The sequence below is a fragment of the Cryptosporidium muris genome, genomic scaffold (assembly GCF_000006515.1).
Source record: "Cryptosporidium muris RN66 scf_1106632373407 genomic scaffold, whole genome shotgun sequence".
Lineage (NCBI taxonomy): Eukaryota > Apicomplexa > Conoidasida > Eucoccidiorida > Cryptosporidiidae > Cryptosporidium > Cryptosporidium muris.
Window position 1 is genome coordinate 298408 of NW_002196572.1, and position 12892 is coordinate 311299.

Genomic DNA, 12892 nt, shown 5'->3' on the forward strand with positions numbered 1-12892 from the left:
TTGGCTTTATAGAGTAATTTGTGAATTGAATTTATTTAATAAGTTCATATATTGTGACAGAATATTTTGGAATATTAAGTAGAAATTCAATTGTAGATTCTGAGTGACTGTTATTGCAATATATAATTGTATTGATAGGTTGTGTATAACTAGTATCCCATCCACCAAATCTTGAATCCTGGGAATTGTATATTTGCATTAATTTATCTCCATAAAAATTAGCAGTATTTTGTTTGGAGATTTTGATAACATATTCTTTATTTAGCCACTCCTTACTATCCATGTTTATTATACATAAACATGCTCGTTTATTTCCATATCTAACGAATGATGTTACCAAGAAACTAGGATTAACCTTGAAATCGAGAAAATTATGAGTTTCTGAACAAAATATGTCTTTCATATCAATTTTAATTTTATTAATTGATTGAATCATATCTCTCATTTCCTTAGATATTTGATCTTGTAATTTTATAACTGACCAGTTAAAACAGTGATTTTTTTCTTTGGGTGCCCACCATTCGCATTGATTATTTTCAGTACCCATAAATATCATTGGTATTCCAAATGAAATACATTGTATAGAGTATAACATCCTACAATACGCTCTAGCATCCCAATTCAGTCTCCCCCCAAATTGATCAATTAGATATCTCCCAATTCTATCATCCCCATGTGGGATATGTCCATTTACTCTATTACCTATTTGATCATGATTGCCAAGCATGGTTAAAATACTTTGAGAAGATTTATTGAAACTACTATGTCCTTGTATGATAGATTTACAAAGCCCTTTGTTCCACTCTTGCTGAGTCTTAAAACCTCGTTTTAAATCTAGTATATCATAGTATGAAGAATGTATCCAACATGAATCAAACCCACAATTGTGCACATATTGGGGATTCTCAGGAACTACTTCTGCAATTAAATATGCATATGGATATTTTTGTCGTAACTTACTGATAAGTTCTTTAAGTATATTATATGGAAGGTTGTGTACACTATCAAATCGCAAACCATCAACACCATATTCTCCTAGCAACACATTACATGCTTCATATAGCATATCTCTGACCTCCTTTTTATTAAAAGAAAACTTTGCACCCCATCCAGTATCACCTCCATTTTCAAAGTATATCCCACCTTTATGGGAGTAACCATCGTAATTCCAAAGTGAATTCATTTTTGAGGCACCATGATGCAATACTATATCAATTATTATTGTGACATTATTTTTATGACATTTTTCTACTAAATAACAGAAATCATCAATTGATCCAAGCATGCTGTGTATGCACATCAGTAATCGCGGATTGTATCCCCATTCACCACAGTATTCCATTATTGGCATTAATTCTATACAGTTGAATCCCAATTGAGATATATAGGGTAATCCATAATCTGCGATTTGATGAAAGTAACTTTTGTTAGTTATTTCTTTGTCTTTCATATCTTCAGAATATCTTGCAATAAAACTTTCTACATGTAGTTCATAGATTATTAATGAGCTCTTATCAAAGTTATAATTTCTATTTTTAGCGATATCTTCTCTATATTTCGTACTATTTATTATAAAACACTTATCACTATTATAATCTGCAAATCTTGCATATGGATCTCTTCTATGTACTTGCTCACCATTTGTGGATTCTATAATATAGTGGTAACTTTCTCCTTCTTTTACGCCAGTAATAAAAACAACATATATATTCTTCTCTAAATCAGGCTCCATTTCATATAATTTACCAATGTCATTAGAAACCCAACACTTTTTTATATGCTCACCCCATAGTCTAAACACACAAATTTGGTCTTCGTAGTAGTATGTAGAGCCTAAATTTCTAGGTCCTGTTACTATGCTCTCAGGTAACTGATCTTTTTCTATAATATTCCACATATTTGAAATAGTTTATAAGACTTGTAAATCTATAATTAACTGATAGATATATTCTTCCAATTTTTATAACAGAATTTAGAAGGGTTTGTAAACATTTGGATGCTGATAAGTTTACAAAGAGTCTTATTACCGGTACTCAATTACATGCATGCGTATAGTTTAGATTATATTAGCACTTAATATACTGTGAAGCTACTTCTAATATTTCCTTAGATCTTTAAAAGTTCCCATGCTCATAATATACTGCTTATTTGTAATAAAATTGATTAAAGCGGTTATTTTGGACAATATAGAAATTCCGGTACCGGGAAACCAGTACCTTTTTCCCTAATACTAGTTGCAAAAATACCAAATCCAAACTAAATAAGGAAAATTAAATTTAGCAACAAATTACTGCATACTATGTCATTTAGTCTTGAGGATATCTCGGAAATAAATAAGGAAATATTAAATTACTCATATGGTTTTGAGAAATCAACTAATAGAATTTATTCTATAGAGACTTTATTGAGGTATTACAAGCCACTAAAAACACCAAGGACTCTATTCTTACTAAAAAGTGTAAATAAACATAAATACCTTCATTGTAACTCTGGAAAATCTCAGTATCTTGCCTCAACTAGTCCCAAAATTTACATTAGAAATATGGGAACAGATATTGAGAAATTAAACGAGCCAAATAAATTACCATACAAGAACAACCTCAATGGACAGATAAGGCCTCATTATTCACTTTCATGGAGAAGAAAGCAAGGTATATGTGAAGTGAATCTTGAACACCACAAAAAGATTATTTCACAAATCCAGTCCGAACACGATGTTGAAGGTGAAGTAAATTATTTGATAAAGGACATTTCTTTAAGTGATAATATTAGAAATTCCAGTGATTTTAAGTTATTAAATTTAGAAAGAAGTGAATATAATGGTTTAAATATGAATTTGCAAGAGTCAGGTAAAGTTACACTTGAAAAAGAGCGAAATGATGTACACAAAAACACTATAATAAAACCAGATATACATATAATGAAAAGTGATATTCAAAAATTTGAAACATTGAGTGTTGAAAAATCTGATAAATCCAGCATATATACACGCCAAAACCTTTCTCACGATAAAATTATACATAATATTGATATAAAACCATCATATGATAAATTTAAAAGTATTAATAAAATTGAATATATTTGTCAAAGTGGAGATTATTTGAGTAGTACTCATTCATCACCTATACAGTACTCAAAAGAACCAAGTCTTAAAGAACAAAATATGCTGAATGTATTGTCACAATCTTACTCATCTTTAATATTAAACAATGATTTGCAATATATGAATTGTTCTGAAACTTTGAATTTACTTCCGAATAATTCTGACTTTTTAAACATTCCTATTTGGTTATATAAGGACCTAAATAATATTATTCATGGTCCATTTACTTCTAATCAAATGCATAATTTGTGGAAAGATAATTTTTTCACTGATGAATTAAAGATGTGCACTACTAATGAACAAGTATGGCGTTCATTCTCCGAATTCTTTTCTTTAGGTATTATACCTTTTACAGCACCACCAAAAAGTATTATCGAAATTGATAAAACAAAAGATTTCTATAACCAATGTACAAATAAAACTTTGGGCTTAGCTAGTGCAGATGTTTCAAATTCTTATTTATCTAGAAACACTACAGCAGGTGATTTCAATTTAAAAAAAACTGAAGATATATATGAACAACCTTTAAAAATTAGAGATGTACATGAAGTAACTCATCATAATTGTAATGATAGTGGAGATCAAAATTATATAGTAGATATTTTAAATGATAATAGTAACAATAAATTGTCTGATACACAAATAAAGTCATGTGAAATTTCGCATCAATCAGATAATGAACAATCATCAAAATTAATAAAATCACCACATCATGAACCTTTGAAATTAAAAAGTCAAGTACTGAAATTACTTGAACAAACTGAATCAGAATCTAAACATGCATGGAAAAAGTCGAATACACTTAATGAAAAAGAAATTAGTTGTACTTCTTTCAAACAAATTTTAAAAGAGGAAGAGGAGAAAACAGCACTAGAAACAGAAATTCTTAATGAAAAAAAATCTAAATCCACATTAAATGTAGAAAAAACGGGTAGACATTGGAAAATTTCCAATAGGCCAATTCAACTTAAATTAGAAATTAATGTTGGTGATAATCTAAATAGCGGTATTACAAATACTGGACTAGTTGTAGGACGAAAAAGTAATTGGCAAGGATGGGGTGCTAAAATTAATACACAAAATTTAGAATTTCAACCATTACAACAAAATAAACAAAAACAACCGGGATTTTGGGATTTCCATGATCAAAATGAGACACATATATATCAACTCAATAATTCTACTGATATTAAACTTAAACAAAAGACTGGTTGGAACTTAAATCAATCCAGTCAAAGATCTCATGAAGTTTCATTGATAGAAACTCCCCAAGTAAAAAATCAGGACACATCTCAAACACAGCCTGTTAATAATAATAACAATCGGAAAAAACAAGGTAAAAAGAAACAAGGCCAGAAAATTGATCCATCCTTACTTGCTTTTGGAATACGTTCTGATAAACATAGAAATCTTAATTTTGATCTAGATTAATTATTATAGCTACTATTTAGTATTACAAAAATTGGAATATTCATATTCTTAATAATATATATATATATATATATTCTGAGAGACCACACAACATTAAATTTATATTAATGTTAATACATGGTAAATAATTACATTTATATACCACTACTCATGTAAATTATATTAATAATTTCGTAGCTCTATTTAGTAAGAAAAAATTTCTTAATTACTTTAGTAAACACTATTGAAAGGGAAATTCTTGGTATGTGGTGCTAGACACTTCAAAATTGACATAAAGGCGGTATATGTACACACAGTGTGCTAAGTATATCCTTAATAGGATTCAATATTTCAAAGGAAGAGTCAAGATTTCCCTTAAAGATTGGATAACTAATAGATTGTAATAATTTAGTATATTTGCGAATATATGAAACCAAATGAGCATATATTAAATTCCAATGACTGGATGCGCCAGGATTCAATAGACCAGGCTTGTTTCTTGTATGAAAATTTAAGTGATGAAAACACTCATAACTTAATTCATATAGGACTTGAAGATAAATTTTCTCCAAGACTATCTGAAGGTTTGAATTCTATGAGATTCTCGGAAATTGGAGAGATGACTGAAGAAGAATGGTAAGTATAATCATATAGCAATAATTATTATACAAGATATAAAAATAGTGCAATTTATAATTTTACTATTCTTCATGATGAACATAAAACTATTCTTTTTATATTTATAGGAATAATCAGCAAAGACCTTTCATACCTCGTTTGGAATCTTTGATTAGTCAAAAATATACTGAAAAATATATTGAGGATGAAGGAAATGAACAAAATTTGAATAACAATATTTCTTTATCAACAGTCATAGAAGAAAATGTTAAAAATGATGAAATATGTACAACTTTATGCTGTTATATGTTTAATTTGATATATAGTATTAGAGAAAGGGATACAATACGTGGGAAACAGGCACAATTAACATTATGGGAATTAATGAAACAATTCCATTTAATTAACAATTTATTTTTTATAATTAAAGTACTAAAAACAATACTTACAACTAATAAAATTCATAAAACGAGTCAAGACATGGGATGGATATCATTTATGTGTTTATTAGCTACATATTTTACAAGTTGGTCAGCGTATTTAGCTCGTGCATATATATTTTATCATCGAATAGATGGTTTAGATAAAAAATATCTATTTTCTCCTTTTCATGTTTATAGCCAGATCCGTATTGTAGGAGAAGAGAGACCAGAAAAATTGTACATGCTTGAAAGGGTTAATTTAACATATACTTTGATTATGCATATATTAGAAGATATACCTCAATTATTTGCGTCATCATTATTCCTCTCAAATTATGGTAATGACTTTTATGCTGTATTTATGATAACATGGAGTTCATGTATGATATTTACTACAACTATTCGTATGGGAATATCATACCCATTAATCGGTACATTAAGTTTAATGTTCTCCAGAGAACCACCTGTAGATTCACCTTCACTTTATGAAGCTACAACAACAACAATATATTTCCCTTTATTTATGGCAGTTATTACATTTGGTTGGGCTATATGCGATAGTTTTTGTTTATATTTTACTCATGGTTTTTGGAGTGTAATATTTTATACTGGATTAACATTAAATATGCTTTTATCAACATTATTTCTACTCTATTATTTTTATTTATCAAAACAGGCATCAACATATATAAGGCAATTACATTCACTATATATTACTGAAGATTTTAGTAGAATTCAATCAAGACAGGCGTGACTTAAAAGAGGAGATCAGCTTAATTAGTATGTTGGATATACTATTGAGTAATAGTATCATAAGGAAAAGTCCCTTCTTATCATATTCATAAGATTTGAATTGTAATATTGACTAATCAAGTTGATTACTAAGTAACTATTTACTTAAACTATTTTAAAATAAATGAAAGTACTTTTTCTTTTTTCTTATTTTCTTTTTTTTGACATCATTTCATATAATAGTAGTAAACCTAAATTTAGTTTGGCCACTCATTGTATTAAAGTTAAATGACGCCGCTAAATATGATTTCATCAATAAGAATCTAGATATAATACTTTATATTATTGAAAAAACTTCTTCCACATTTCCTTATATTAACGGCTCATAAGAACTTATTATAGTTAATATATATGCAATAATAGACGATATAATATATTTTTACAAGTTTTATTATCAGACTGAATGAAATATCTTCCCAATAATATTATTTGGCTTATAATTTATTATGAAATTTTATTATGTTTAGCTACTAAAGAATTTCTTATATGGTTTCAGGATTTCTCACAAGATAGTAATTTAACATCTTTAGGTATATTCCAGCACTACAATGAATTAAACAATCCAATATATGGGAGTACTAGTAAATATGTCTGGTTTCATGATGAAAATCCCAATATATTTGTATTAGAAGAAAGTGAATATGAAATATTATTGAAAGATAATTATCCACCTAATAAGCAGAATTCTAATATACAGAGATGGATTATTACTAATAAGATAATATTATTATTTGAAAGATGGAAATTAGGTTGTATGATTATAGGATATAGTATAAGAAAAGTTGTTGAAAATATTCAACTTAATAATCCTATATACAGTGTTACCTTAGTTATAAGCAATTCAATAATATAAGAACTAGTAGACTGTAGATACAATATTGTAGATATCTACAAGTTCATACTATTCCTACTTTTCTCTGCACTTGCAAATAAATAATTTTATAGTATGATATATTAGATCATTGGATACCTATATTTAGTAGCAAATTATGAATAATTCCAAATCTCATTTTCCTCTAGATACTAAAAAGGATCAGGAGATATTATATTATTGAAGAGTAATCAGTAATATTATCAGTTGCTATTAAAGATAATAACTGATTAGTTGGGAAGTAGTGGAAAGGGAATAGACAAAAGTATAAAAGTAGAAATAAAAGAATTGTATACTCTACCTAGTATAATGTTTATTTCAGAAACTTACCATTAATAGAGTTTTCATGTATGGCGCGTTTTTGATATTAATATAGCTATATTTTTTAGATTATTAAATATTAGAATATGTAGCAAAATCTAGCGCCCATAAAAAGGGGGGGGAGAAATGAATCTCTTTTACGGGTATTACTGTTTTATCATGTACTATAATAATACGTATCTAATCATGTATCAAATATAATTTGTCCACATTATCAAACAATTTAATTTGCAATTTCTGTAAGTACTAGTTACTTTTTTCACTTTTTTTTTTTTTTACGAAGTATTTTAATAATAATATATTATATTGTATATAATGACTGCAACATTAGGTATTAATGGTTTTGGTCGTATTGGACGTTTAGTATTACGTGCTTGTTGTGAGAGGAGTGATATTAAAGTTTTAGCAATAAATGATCCTTTTATGGACTGTACATATATGGCTTATTTATTACGATATGACTCAGTACATGGTAATTTTAAGGGTTCAGTCGAAGCAACTGATTCACATTTAATTGTGAATGGATGTAAGATTAGTGTTTTTCATGAAAAGGACCCATCCCAAATTCCATGGGGTAAAGTTGGAGTCCATATAGTATGTGAATCTACTGGTGTATTTACAACTCATGAGAAATCAGAGAGTCATCTAAATGGTGGTGCAAAGAAAGTTATTATTTCAGCTCCTCCAAAAGATAATATCCCAATGTTTGTTATGGGTGTAAATCACGATAGTTATGATCCATCAACTCATCATATCATATCTAATGCTTCATGTACTACAAATTGTCTAGCTCCATTAGCTAAAATTGTTAATGATAACTTTGGAATTGAGGAGGGCTTAATGACAACTGTACATTCACTTACAGCTAATCAATTAACTGTAGATGGTCCTAGTAAAGGAGGAAAAGATTGGCGAGCTGGCAGATGTTCTGGAAATAATATAATTCCTGCTACTACTGGGGCTGCTAAAGCTGTTGGTAAAGTTATTCCAACTTTAAATGGTAAACTGACGGGTATGTCTATCCGTGTACCAACTCCAGATGTATCTGTTGTTGATCTTACATGTAGATTATCTAAATCTGCTACAATAGATGATATTTTCCGAGCTGTTAAGGATGCTTCTAATGGTTATATGAAGGGTATTATGGGTTATACTGAAGAAGAGGTAGTGTCAACTGACTTTATTGGTTCAAAATTCTCTTCAATTTTCGATAAGTTAGCTTGTATCAGCCTGAATGATAAATTTGTAAAACTAATTTCATGGTATGATAATGAATCTGGGTATGCACATAGACTTGTTGATCTAGCAGTTTTTATACATTCTAAATCACATTGAGTTATTTCAAGATAGTTGAGATTGTAGTAAGTGGTTTGTTGAATTGTTTTTAATTGTATTTGACATTTCTAAGTGTATCATTTATGGGGATTATGGATAGTTCCATAATAATTATAATCTAATAATTATAATCATAACTTAGGTATAGTAATTATTTACTTGACTACTTTAGAATGTCAATGAAATATTTAATATTTATTATGAAAAGTAGAGTGTGACTAGATTTCCCTAGAATGATCTAATTTTTAGTATTTTATTTAATTCTTGGATATGTTATCTGAGTTTGCCGCCACCGAGGTACTAGGTAGTCCCATTGGTGTTATGCATCTTAGGACGTAAAGAAATGAGTAGACTTTTTATAAAATTCTATATCTTAAAATAAATATGGAAGTCAGAAAGTATAGGAGTAGTGATGAGTGGATTGAATTATATAGACCTTACTTTTGTTTATCTAAGGCTAAGTTACAAGATCTTGTAGAGGATTTTTTAAATTCACTTATATGTGGACTTGAGAGCCATAATGGAATAACATCAGCTAATATTTGTATCCAAAAGCCATTAAAAGTTCTTGATTCTTGTATTTTTAATTTACCTAGTGGAAAGGAACAAGGAATTCACTATGCTATTGATATGGGTGGAACAAACTTAAGATGTGTTCGTGTTGAGCTAAGAGGAAATGGAGAAAGTTTTGTTACATATAAAAAAATGGCATTAAATGATTTAAGAATAAGTAAGCATAAGGCAATAGAGAACAATATAAATATTGAGACTGGTGATAATTTATTTTTTAATTCAGATATACAGTCATTTAGTATTTTAGACAAATTAGCAAGTGCAACTGATATGTTCGATGCAATTTCAAATTTTTTTTATGATTTCTTAGTATCTTGTGGAGATATAAATGAAAGAATTTTAGAATTTAGAGATAATAATGAAGCATATACAACTTTTAATAGTAAAATAATAACGAAACCACTTTCCACTAATCTAAATAAGAATAATGAAAATCAACTCCAAAAATATCATGAAAAGGATTTAAAATATCAATCTAATTATTTCTCTGTAGCCTTCACATTTTCATTTCCAACAACACAATTAAGTATAGCAAATGCTCACTTAATATCATGGACTAAAGGAATAGAAACAGGCAGGGCAACTTTAGAGCCAGTTGAAGGATATGATGTTGGGAATTTACTAAATTCTGCATTTAATAGAAATAAAATACCAGCTCATTGTAAATGTATTATAAATGATACTGTAGGTACTTTATTATCAGCTATGTATGACTTAAATAGTAATATGGTTGGTAATAATATGTCAAGTTATAGCAATAATAGTACACCGAGACAATTAACTAGTAATCCAGTAATTGGGATTGTTATAGGAACTGGGATAAATGCTTGTTATATAGAACCAATGTCACTTTTTTATGGCTATAAGGGTGTTATTATAAATACAGAATGTGGTGATTTTACTTGTTCCAACTTACCAATAACTGATTGTGATCTAGTGTTAGATTGGTTTAGTGATAATCGTGGAGATCAACAATTTGAAAAAATGATTAGTGGTACATATCTAGGGGAATTATGTCGTTTATTATTTATTAGAGTTTTACAGGATAAAGCTCCAAGTATATTTTTTCAAAGTAAAATTATAACTACTGAGGATATTGCTAATATAGCATCTTTTGATGAGGATAATACTTCAATAAATATTGATAAGATACAAAGATTTATTAAGAGTAAATATAATGTAATATTAGATACTTCTTCATGTAATACAATTAAGACGATGGCAATATTTGTATTAAAACGTGCTGCAGGACTTGTAGCTACTGTAATTGCTGCTCTTATAAAAAAAATAGAAAACTTTCAAAATGGGATAACTGTGGCAGTTGATGGTTCTGTATGGACAAGAGTACCAAAGTTTCAAAATTACACAAAGGAAAATTTGAATTTAATACTTGGAGAACAAGTTTCACAATTTATTCAATTTTATGAAGCTGATGATGGATCTGGAAAAGGAGCAGCTATTTTAGCTGCTACAATGGATTAGATTAAAATCATTATTACATTTACAAAATTTAGTTATTTATTAATATTATTTTTAGTACCTTGGATTATCTATGATTATTAATCTAATTTATAGCTTTTTATTGCGAATTTAATATTTGTATTAAAAATATATAAATAACTAATAGTGAAATCTTAGAAATAAAATTGCAAGTACTACTTATTATTATATTAAATTTAAACTTCAATACAAAAGTTAAGTTAAAGATTGATAATGTAGTTTTATATGAACTAAAGTTATATATTTTATTTCTTTATACTTTTCAATGAAATGTTGCAATGCAATTACTAATGTAAAGCAAGAACCTACTTTATCTACTTCATTAAATATAACTAAATAGTATATATTTTTTACTTGATAAATTACATTAATACAGTAATATATCATTAAATTCATGTTAGAATAATACAGCCATAGTGTGTAAACTACATTTCATATATTTAGTATTAAGAATATATTGTTGTAATCCTTATTCTAATGAATTAAATAAGTAAATAAGTCATTTTTATATTTCTTAATTTTAGGATATTTTAAAATACTTAAAAAAAGACTTTATACTTAATAAATTTAATCAGTTATTTTAGATATGCAATAATATAAAGGGTTAAATATTAGAATTTTTTAAATTAAACTTGCTATATCAAAATATATAAATTTTTAAAATGGTAATTATTTAAATTATATTATTAATTGAGGTAATGAAGATGTCTTATTAAGTAATTTCCCTTTCTTTAGTACTTTAAGATTTACAGCTTTTCTGTAATATCTTATATATTCTAATTTGAGAATTATTAACAAGTAGCAGATATATTTTTCAACTTCTAAAACTTATTATCTGGTTCTAATATAAATTTTTAAAAAAAATGTATATACTAGATATTACGACTTTTTTCTTTTTTAGTTGTAAAAAGATATGTAGGTTTCATTATGTACTTATATGGGCTTATGTACCCAAAATATTGATATAGGATAATAATTAATATTTTAGAAATCATAATGAAGATTTATAAGAATTGCTATTTAATTAAGTAGAAAAAATTACAAACATCTAATATTTGGAGATTTTAACTCATAACAAATTATAATACCGCCTAATTTAATCTGTCAGTACCGGTAATTTTCCAAAGTAGCAAATACAGTAAGGGATAAATTCCCAATATTATCTACGAGGATAATCTTTTTAAAAATTGAAGATATTTAGTAGATCAATTGAAAGTAGGCAAATTTAGGATTGTTTAATGTTAAACGAATTTGAAGATTCCAACTTAGTAAATGAGACCACAAATGAAGTAGAAGAATGTCCGCAAAATATTGATCATGAGCCTACATGGCTAATCTATCCTTTAGAAAACTATGGAATTAGAGTTGATGATAATCCCTCAGAGAATTTGATGGAGGATTCTATAGCAAATATGAATGGGTTTAATAAAAAGGTAGACAGCTTTTTAAGAGATGGTATTGGGCGTAGTGTTGCAGCTTTAATTTTAACTCATAGATATTTATGTCCACATGTAGTGCTATTACAAAGTGATTTGACGAGTGAATGGATGCTACCAAATTGTTTATATAGAGCTTGGGAAAATCCAAGAACTGTATTAGTATCATTTTTGAAGTCTTTGTTTTTTACTGATTCAAATTCAACTGAAAACAACACTGCTGAAGTTGGAGAATATTTGGGATCTTGGTGGAGAACGGAATTTAATTATTCTCCTTTACCATATTTACCACCCCATTCTACTCGTCCAAAGGAGCTTATTCGCATTTACCAGGTTTTATTGCCACCTAAGGTTCTATTTAAATTACCTAAATATCATGTATTAAAAAGTTTACCTTTATTTGATCTTGATCCTAATATATTTGGTATAGCATGTGGTGGTATTCCCCAACTTATATCAAGGTTTCAAATTCAGCCAATGGTTCAATCTGATTCTTAATATTAAATTATCT

At 27.8% G+C, this 12892-nt stretch overlaps 7 protein-coding genes across 7 annotated transcripts, besides 12 other annotated features; 6 read left to right on the forward strand and 1 right to left on the reverse strand.

Moving 5' to 3' along the window:
* Nucleotides 1-31: 31 nt before the first annotated feature.
* On the reverse strand, nt 32-1897 carry CMU_017010 (alpha amylase, catalytic domain-containing protein; the record flags this gene model as incomplete). Its single annotated transcript, XM_002140262.1, has 1 exon — nt 32-1897. The coding sequence occupies one exon, from the start codon at nt 1895-1897 to the stop codon at nt 32-34; it is 1866 nt and encodes a 621-aa protein (XP_002140298.1).
* A 402-nt stretch (nt 1898-2299) lies between these two features.
* Nucleotides 2300-4534, forward strand: CMU_017020 (GYF domain-containing protein; the record flags this gene model as incomplete). Its single annotated transcript, XM_002140263.1, has 1 exon — nt 2300-4534. One exon carries the CDS (start codon nt 2300-2302, stop codon nt 4532-4534), a length of 2235 nt encoding a protein of 744 aa, XP_002140299.1.
* Nucleotides 3048-3083: a sequence feature (AT_rich).
* A 54-nt stretch (nt 4535-4588) lies between the features above and the next one.
* Nucleotides 4589-4608: a microsatellite.
* Nucleotides 4609-4940: 332 nt separating this feature from the next.
* Nucleotides 4941-6307, forward strand: CMU_017030 (uncharacterized protein; the record flags this gene model as incomplete). The annotated part of the gene is made up of 2 exons (XM_002140264.1): nt 4941-5149; nt 5260-6307. The coding sequence occupies 2 exons, from the start codon at nt 4941-4943 to the stop codon at nt 6305-6307; spliced, it is 1257 nt and encodes a 418-aa protein (XP_002140300.1).
* Nucleotides 5529-5560: a sequence feature (AT_rich).
* Nucleotides 6308-6748: 441 nt separating the features above from the next.
* On the forward strand, nt 6749-7198 carry CMU_017040 (uncharacterized protein; the record flags this gene model as incomplete). Its single annotated transcript, XM_002140265.1, has 1 exon — nt 6749-7198. One exon carries the CDS (start codon nt 6749-6751, stop codon nt 7196-7198), a length of 450 nt encoding a protein of 149 aa, XP_002140301.1.
* A 622-nt stretch (nt 7199-7820) lies between these two features.
* Nucleotides 7821-7854: a sequence feature (AT_rich).
* Nucleotides 7853-8872, forward strand: CMU_017050 (glyceraldehyde-3-phosphate dehydrogenase, type I family protein; the record flags this gene model as incomplete). Its single annotated transcript, XM_002140266.1, has 1 exon — nt 7853-8872. The coding sequence occupies one exon, from the start codon at nt 7853-7855 to the stop codon at nt 8870-8872; it is 1020 nt and encodes a 339-aa protein (XP_002140302.1).
* Nucleotides 8873-8976: 104 nt separating this feature from the next.
* Nucleotides 8977-9004: a sequence feature (AT_rich).
* Nucleotides 9005-9256: 252 nt separating this feature from the next.
* CMU_017060 (hexokinase family protein) lies at nt 9257-10927 on the forward strand (the record flags this gene model as incomplete). The annotated part of the gene is made up of 1 exon (XM_002140267.1): nt 9257-10927. The coding sequence occupies one exon, from the start codon at nt 9257-9259 to the stop codon at nt 10925-10927; it is 1671 nt and encodes a 556-aa protein (XP_002140303.1).
* Nucleotides 10928-10981: a sequence feature (AT_rich).
* Nucleotides 10982-11032: 51 nt separating this feature from the next.
* Nucleotides 11033-11065: a sequence feature (AT_rich).
* Nucleotides 11066-11104: 39 nt separating this feature from the next.
* Nucleotides 11105-11126: a sequence feature (AT_rich).
* A 320-nt stretch (nt 11127-11446) lies between these two features.
* Nucleotides 11447-11517: a sequence feature (AT_rich).
* A 32-nt stretch (nt 11518-11549) lies between these two features.
* Nucleotides 11550-11637: a sequence feature (AT_rich).
* A 150-nt stretch (nt 11638-11787) lies between these two features.
* Nucleotides 11788-11810: a sequence feature (AT_rich).
* A 373-nt stretch (nt 11811-12183) lies between these two features.
* On the forward strand, nt 12184-12879 carry CMU_017070 (uncharacterized protein; the record flags this gene model as incomplete). Its single annotated transcript, XM_002140268.1, has 1 exon — nt 12184-12879. One exon carries the CDS (start codon nt 12184-12186, stop codon nt 12877-12879), a length of 696 nt encoding a protein of 231 aa, XP_002140304.1.
* Nucleotides 12876-12892: part of a sequence feature (AT_rich) that runs on past the window's edge.